At 41.2% G+C, this 6,792-nt stretch overlaps 1 protein-coding gene across 1 annotated transcript in view; it reads left to right on the top strand.

Annotated features, from left to right (window-relative positions):
- Positions 1-6,433, top strand: part of LOC102242012 (probable guanine nucleotide exchange factor MCF2L2) — a gene marked incomplete at its 3' end in the record, with an annotated part of 49,003 nt that extends 42,570 nt beyond the window's left edge. The window contains exons 4-5 of the mRNA XM_014549715.1: positions 3,313-3,403; positions 6,314-6,433. Coding sequence (XP_014405201.1) covers positions 3,313-3,403; positions 6,314-6,433 — 211 coding nt within the window. The remainder of the gene's footprint in view (positions 1-3,312; positions 3,404-6,313) is intronic.
- Between the last annotated feature and the right edge of the window lie 359 nt (positions 6,434-6,792).

The raw sequence follows: 6,792 nt of genomic DNA on the forward strand, positions 1-6,792 counted from the left end.
TAGTTTTTTTGTTGTTTCCAGAATGGTATATAATTGGGATCATACAGTATATAGCCTTTTAAGATTGACTTCTTGTTCATAAACTCAGACCCAGGGAAAAGTTCTGAGACTGAAAAATCTACTCCATATGTGGAGGGCAGGAAAAGACTGAAGAAAATGTCAGGCTACTCCAGCCTGGCAATTAATAGAGTTTATTGAGGAAACTGAAATATGAGGTGTGTCTCGAGCAGTGGGGACTCGAAGTCACTATATAGAATTAGAGACCCATGGAATGACAAAGCTGAAAGGAGTGATTGAGACAAACTTGTGCCAGCCCACCATTTTGCCAATGAAGATGCCAAGAGATGCTGAAAAACTGGAAAGCATCATGAATTCTTTACTTCTGAATTTAGAATAGTATTAAAAACAAACAAATAATAAACCATAGGTCAATCATTTTTTACTCCTATATCAGGAACAACCTTGAGCACTGCTCTTCAAAAGAGTAACTGTCAATAAACATGAATGATCCTAAAGAGTAGTTTGATTTCCTTCCCTAAGAAGCCCCATAAGCAGTATGCCAATGACCATCATATTAGTGTTTGGAATTAGGTATTTGAATTATGGTTCCCAATTGTGTTGGTTTTCCTTATTAGCACTGAAAGTTCTGTGTCCCAAGAAACTCCTCAGTCCTGGATGAACTGGGATGGTTGGTTGCCCTACGTTGGACTCAGTTCTTATTTCACAGCTTGACAGTTCTTTTTTTCACAACTTGAATTTATTGGATTCTTTCAGTTTTTAAACTGAGTTATAATTTGCATATAGTAAAGTATACAGATCTCAACTATATATATATTTACCTGTTTACATACCATGTAGTTAATAAAAATACCACATTCACCATGAAACTTTTCCGTTATTTTGGAGTCAGAACACATTTAGCTCTTTCTTTTGTGTACAGTCTGCTGTTAAACAAATCTGCGTTCTTAATTTCAGGTATTGATGTTTTGTAATTACAGAAGGTCCACTTGATTCTTTATTATAGATTTTAATTATGCTCTGTTGAAATAATGCAGCTTTTAATCCACTTTGTGTATCCACCAATATGGCATATTGATCATAGTTATTTTGAAGTTTTTGTCTGCCAACTACTAAAACATATTTGAGACAGTATCTATTGACTATTTTATCTCTTGATTATTGGTTACTTTTCCCTGCTGCTTTGCAGTTCCATTCATTTTTTTATTTTATGCTGGATATGGTGGATGATATGTTATGCTACTTACAAATAATATTAGATCTTGATTTGCCAGGCAGTTAAATTACTGGTGGATCACCTTGATCTTTCTGGGGTCTGGTTTTAGGTTTTCTTAGGGCAACTCCAAAACTTCTGTTTTTTAAAAAAAATATTTTTTATTGATTTTTTACAGAGAGGAAGGGAGAAGGATAGAGAATTAGAAACATCCATGAGAGAGAAACATTGATCCAGCTGCCTCCTGCACACTCCCTACTGGGGATGTGCCCGCAACCAAGGTACATGCCCTTGACCGGAATCGAACCTGGGACTCTTCAGTCGACAGGCTGACGCTCTATCCACTGAGCCAAACCGGTTAGGGCCAAAATTTCTGTTTTGTCCTTACTCCTAGAGTATAGCCTTAATCCTATGGCAACTCTGATGGTGTTTCATTTATGCTAGAATGTGGCCTTTATAAGAGTTTCACCTGAATAAATAGGGTGTTCATCAAAGTCTGTCTCTTCTGGCTGGGCCTAAACACCAGTTGTCTATCTCCAGAATGTGCACGTTTCAGAATTTCTCATCAGTTCTCACATGTGCAGTAGCTATTCTCTGCCAGCCTCCTGGAGTGTCACCTAAACTTGCTGGGCACAGGTCACAAGCATTAAAGTGGAATGTCCATAAAGACTTCTGGGGTTCCCTCTCTGAGGTTTTTCTTCTTGACAACCACCCCCCTCAAATCCTCGCCACTTTTCCATTCATAATCTCCAATCTCTCCCTCTCCCACCCTGTGAGTCCACCCCTCCTGGAAAATGTTCTCAATAAGAAAGGCTGGGTCAGTATGGGGCTGTGGTAATGGGCTGGCCTAGTGATGCTTACTTCAGATAAGTACTTACATTTTCTTACAGATTTTGCTTAGATCTTCTGCCTTATTCACCTACAGAAACTTTTTAGAGCAAAGCTCACCTTTTCCCAGTATTAGAGAATTATTGAAGGCTTATTATAGGTCAGATACTTTTTGTATACTTTATGTCTTATATTCTCCATAACAAGCACATAAGAAATAGTAATAATAGTACTCATACAGTATTACCAAATGCCAGGCATTGTTCTGAGCATTTTATACATCTCATTTAATATTTTACATATTCACTTAATCCTCACATCAACCCTATAGATAGGTACTATTATTGTTTTACAAATGAGGAGTCTGAGAAGCTATAAAGACTAAGTAATGTCCCCTCCAAAATACACAGTCTATAAATGGGAGAAGCCCAGGTTTCAAACCGTGGCAGTCTGGCTTCATAAAATGTGCTTTCAACCACTTCACTCTTGGTGGTGGTGGTCTCATTTTACAGATAAGGAAACTTAGAGGTTAAGTGATCTCCCCAGCGTCTCATTGCCAGTAAGTGGCAGCACTGGGATTGGAACCAGGCCCCAAAGCCTTTGCTCTTTCCTCTCTACTTCCTCCCAAAGAGAGAAAAAAAGTAAGTTTTCTCTTATAGTACTTTAGTTTAAAAGGATTTTGTGAGAATATTGTGGGGGTCTTAAGAGGAGACCAGGCAGCTTCCTTTTAGTCTTAATGAAGATATCTTCTCACGCACATGGTTTGCTGGCCGTTTATGGCCAGGCACTGGGAGGGAGTTGTTTTTCCCATTGGCCCGTGTTATTTCTGAGCACCTCTCGAATGACTCCTAGGGAGGACATTGACAGCTCCCTGAATGCCAGTCTTGGGAGTGGGGAGATGGCAGAGCTCCGCCTTGAGGTCCTCTGCCTATACTGGGACATGTGGTATTCAACTGACACTTGCATCTTCTTTCAGGCATGAGCATGTGTGCTCTTGGGTGTTTCATACTTTGCCAGCCAGAAACAGAGAGGGTTTGAGACACCAGCTATCTCTGTGCTGTTTAGGCTGCCAGCTGGGATGAGGAGATGGTTCCTTTGTCAGGGAAGCCAGACCCAGTTATTCCCTTGTGCCATGCAGGGCGTTTACACATGATCCTGGAGCGCCATGGAGGCTGTAGACTGCATCCCCTGAGGAACCGCCTAGAACCCGTGTGTCTCACCTGGTCCCTGACACTGACCACCCTCTTTTGCAGTGTGGAGGCTGCCGGCATCGGGTTCGTCATTGTTATCGACAGACGAAGGGACAAGTGGAGCTCCATAAAAGCATCCTTGACACGAATAGCTGTAAATATTTATTTTTGTGCTTTTTTTTAAATAAAAGTAATTTACATATTCTATTCAAATTATTTCATATCAAAGTCACAGGGAAAAGGTGATTATTTTATGCCAAATTTTGGGAAGGTCTTTGTTATGTCACACCCATATCCTCTCTGCCACCTGAAGGTCACTGCAGATAATTCCTTTCCATGTCAGAGGCTTCCTGAGTCTCTCTACTTTACCTCTTTCTATGGTCATTGGAGAGGGGTAGGTAGAGAATGCTGGGAAGTTAATGCCCCAGGAGTGACCTACAGCTATTGAGTCATAGAAGTTGGTGGATAAATACCCCAGCTTCAGTGGGACACTTCTGAGGGATATTCCATATAGCATCTCAGAGGCCCCCAGCCCTTCAAAAAAAACAATAACAAAAAACCACACAAACAAAAACCACACAAAGTTTTATTGATTTTTAGAGAGAGAGAGGTAGAGAGACGGACTGAGAGAGAGAAACATCGATATGAGAGCAGAACATCGATCTTCTGCCTCCTGCAACCCAGGCGTATGCCCTGACCTGGAATTGAACCGGCAACCTTTTGGTGCATAGGGATGACACTCAACCAACTGAGCCACACCAGCCAGGGCCTCCCAGCCTTCTTGCCCACAGCAGATGTATTGGCTCTTTGAACCGGCAACCTCTTGGTGCATGGGGATGACACTCAACCAACTGAGCCACACCAGCCAGGGCCTCCCAGCCTTCTTGCCCACAGCAGTCCCTGTTTTGATGTATTGGCTCTCTAGCCATCACTGGCTCGCCCCCGCTCCCCAACTTCCTCATGTGCTGCCTGGGATCACCTCCTCAATAAACTCTTTATACAGAAATCCTGTCTTAGAGTTTACTTTGGGGGCCACCCACTTTAAAACAGTCTTCTTTTCAGTATTCAAATTATTTTTTCACATATTAGAAAGACACAGGCTAAGCCAGACAAAATGATATTTAGGTAGCTTGATTGAAGGTGTACTTATTTTTGGCATTAAATTGTGCAACCTTGGATGAGCTTCCTTTTTTATCTTATTAGCCTGATTTTTATCCCTGTTTGTTGCCTTTTATCAAGTAGATGTATCCTTTCTCTGTAGGGACCTCAGACCAGAGAACTCAGTCACATGGGCAGGCAGACACCACAGGGCAAACCATACCAGCATTTCCACCAAAGCATGGACTCCCTGGGGCAGTCAGGACTGGCTGAGGAGGATGGGATATGGCAGGGTGGTAATGTGTGTACAGAGGCCCAGACAGGAGAGGGACATTTGAAGTCTCACTTATGCCTCCTTGCAGAGGCAGTCACACACACAGATCTGCACGCATACAGCATTTCCCTCAGATTGCTGTAGAGCCTCAGCCACACACAAGGAGTGTCTCCGCTCATTTCCTGCTGTGACATAACAAAACACAAGGTCCTGTTTAGGACGTTGCATTTCAAACATGGGAGAAGGGAAGTCTCCCTTCCTTTGTGCATGGATTGTTTGGCCTCGTTGGTTTAGTTTTGGTTACAGGACTTTTTGGGGAGGTAACTACAACGATGGTTGATGACCAGAGGATTTGGACACTTGACAGCGCCCATGACTATTCCAGAGGTCTGACCTCTGAGGAGTTCTGATTTCCCAGGGTCCATAGGAGACACTTGAATCATCTAATACAGTGGTTCTCAACCTTGGCTGCACATTAGAATCATCTGGGAATCTTTTTAAAATCCTGATTTCTGGGCCTCATCCTCCGGAAATTCTGTTTCTTTGTTATGGGGTGAGGCCACAACATTAGTAACAACAAAGAAACAGAATTTCTGGAGGATGGGGCCAGGAAATCAGGATTTTAAAAAGATTCCCAGGTGATTCTAATGTGCAGCCAGGGTTGAGAACCACTGATCTAATACTTGAGACTAATTTGTCCAAGAATCACATCGATCACTGTATGCATAAAAGATACCGTAGTGCAGGATCCCTGGCTACCAATCAGAATCTCTTCATGTACTTACTGAAAATACAGATACCTGGACTTCATTTAAGTCCTAATGAATCAGAACATTCCAGGGCAAAGACCAGATACTTTTTTCTAACAAGCACCATGGGAGGTTGCTTTTGGGAACCACTGGAAGAATAGAAAGCCACAAGGAAAGGAAGAGTTAGATTCCTAACTTGGCCACTAAGTTGTTCGATGAATCTGAGTTACCTCATTTTTCAGGACCTCAGCTCAAGATGAAGACAATGCTTCCTGAAAGCAACATGGCAATAACATGCATCAAGAACCCTAAAATACTAAGCCTTTTACTCAGTAATTCTTCCAGGAAGCTATCTTAAGAACATGTTCCAAAATATGGATAAAGGTGTTCATTTCAAGTGTTATTTCAATAGCAAAAATATGGACAAGCCTATATCACTAGCAATAAGGAATAGTTAAATAAATTGTGCACCCATGAAAAATATTTCTAAATAATTTTTAATATCAAGCATAAAAGCTCATGGTATTAATATTTAATGAAAAGGGTAGGTTACAAAATATTTCTATAATATGAGCTTAACCATGATAAAAATGTTTAAGCAGAGAAAATAGCTTATAAGTAATTCAGTTAAAATATTAAAAATGGCCATGAGATCATAAGTGGTTTTCTTTTTCTAATGTATAATTTTATTTCCCAACTTTTCAATAAAGAGTATGAATTGTTTTAATAATCAGAAACATTTTTTGTGTGTTTGATTTAGTTTGGTTTTTATGGAGTGGTTTGGATTATCTGATCTCTAAGATCTCTTTAGCTCTGAAATGTGAAATATATTCAAATTCTTTGGCATCCATGGTGTCCACCTTAACTTTGTCATTTGTGATCTTAGGCAAGAGGAGTCCAATGAATGTGATATTTACCCTGACACTTTTCATGACCCTTCCAGGTAGCATTTCCTGGAAACTTGCAGCTCATATTCATCCTTCGTCCATCTCGCTTTATCCAGAGGACAATCACTGACATTGGAATTAAATACTATCAAGATGAATTTAAAATGAAAGTACCGGTGAGCATGACCTTTTATCTTGTCTTCATTTAGTTGGGGCAAGTGGAAAAGATGGCACTGGAGCTGTTTTTTAAAAAATATATATTTTTATTGATTTCAGAGAGGAAGGGAGAGGGAGAGAGAGATAGAAATATCAATGAGGAGAGAGAATCGTTGATTGGCTGCCTCCTACAGGCCCCACATTGAGCATGGAGCCCATAACCTGGGCATGTGCCCTGACCGGGAATTGAACTTTGACCTCCTGGTTCATAGGTCTTCACTCAACTCCTCAGCTACGCTGGCCAGGCTGGAGCTGGGTGTTTAAGAAGGTAGGACTCTACAGGTAGAGAGGGAGAGAAGGACATCTGGGCAGAGGAAGC

Source organism: Myotis brandtii, unplaced genomic scaffold, assembly GCF_000412655.1.
Source record: "Myotis brandtii unplaced genomic scaffold, ASM41265v1 scaffold5666, whole genome shotgun sequence".
NCBI lineage: Eukaryota > Metazoa > Chordata > Mammalia > Chiroptera > Vespertilionidae > Myotis > Myotis brandtii.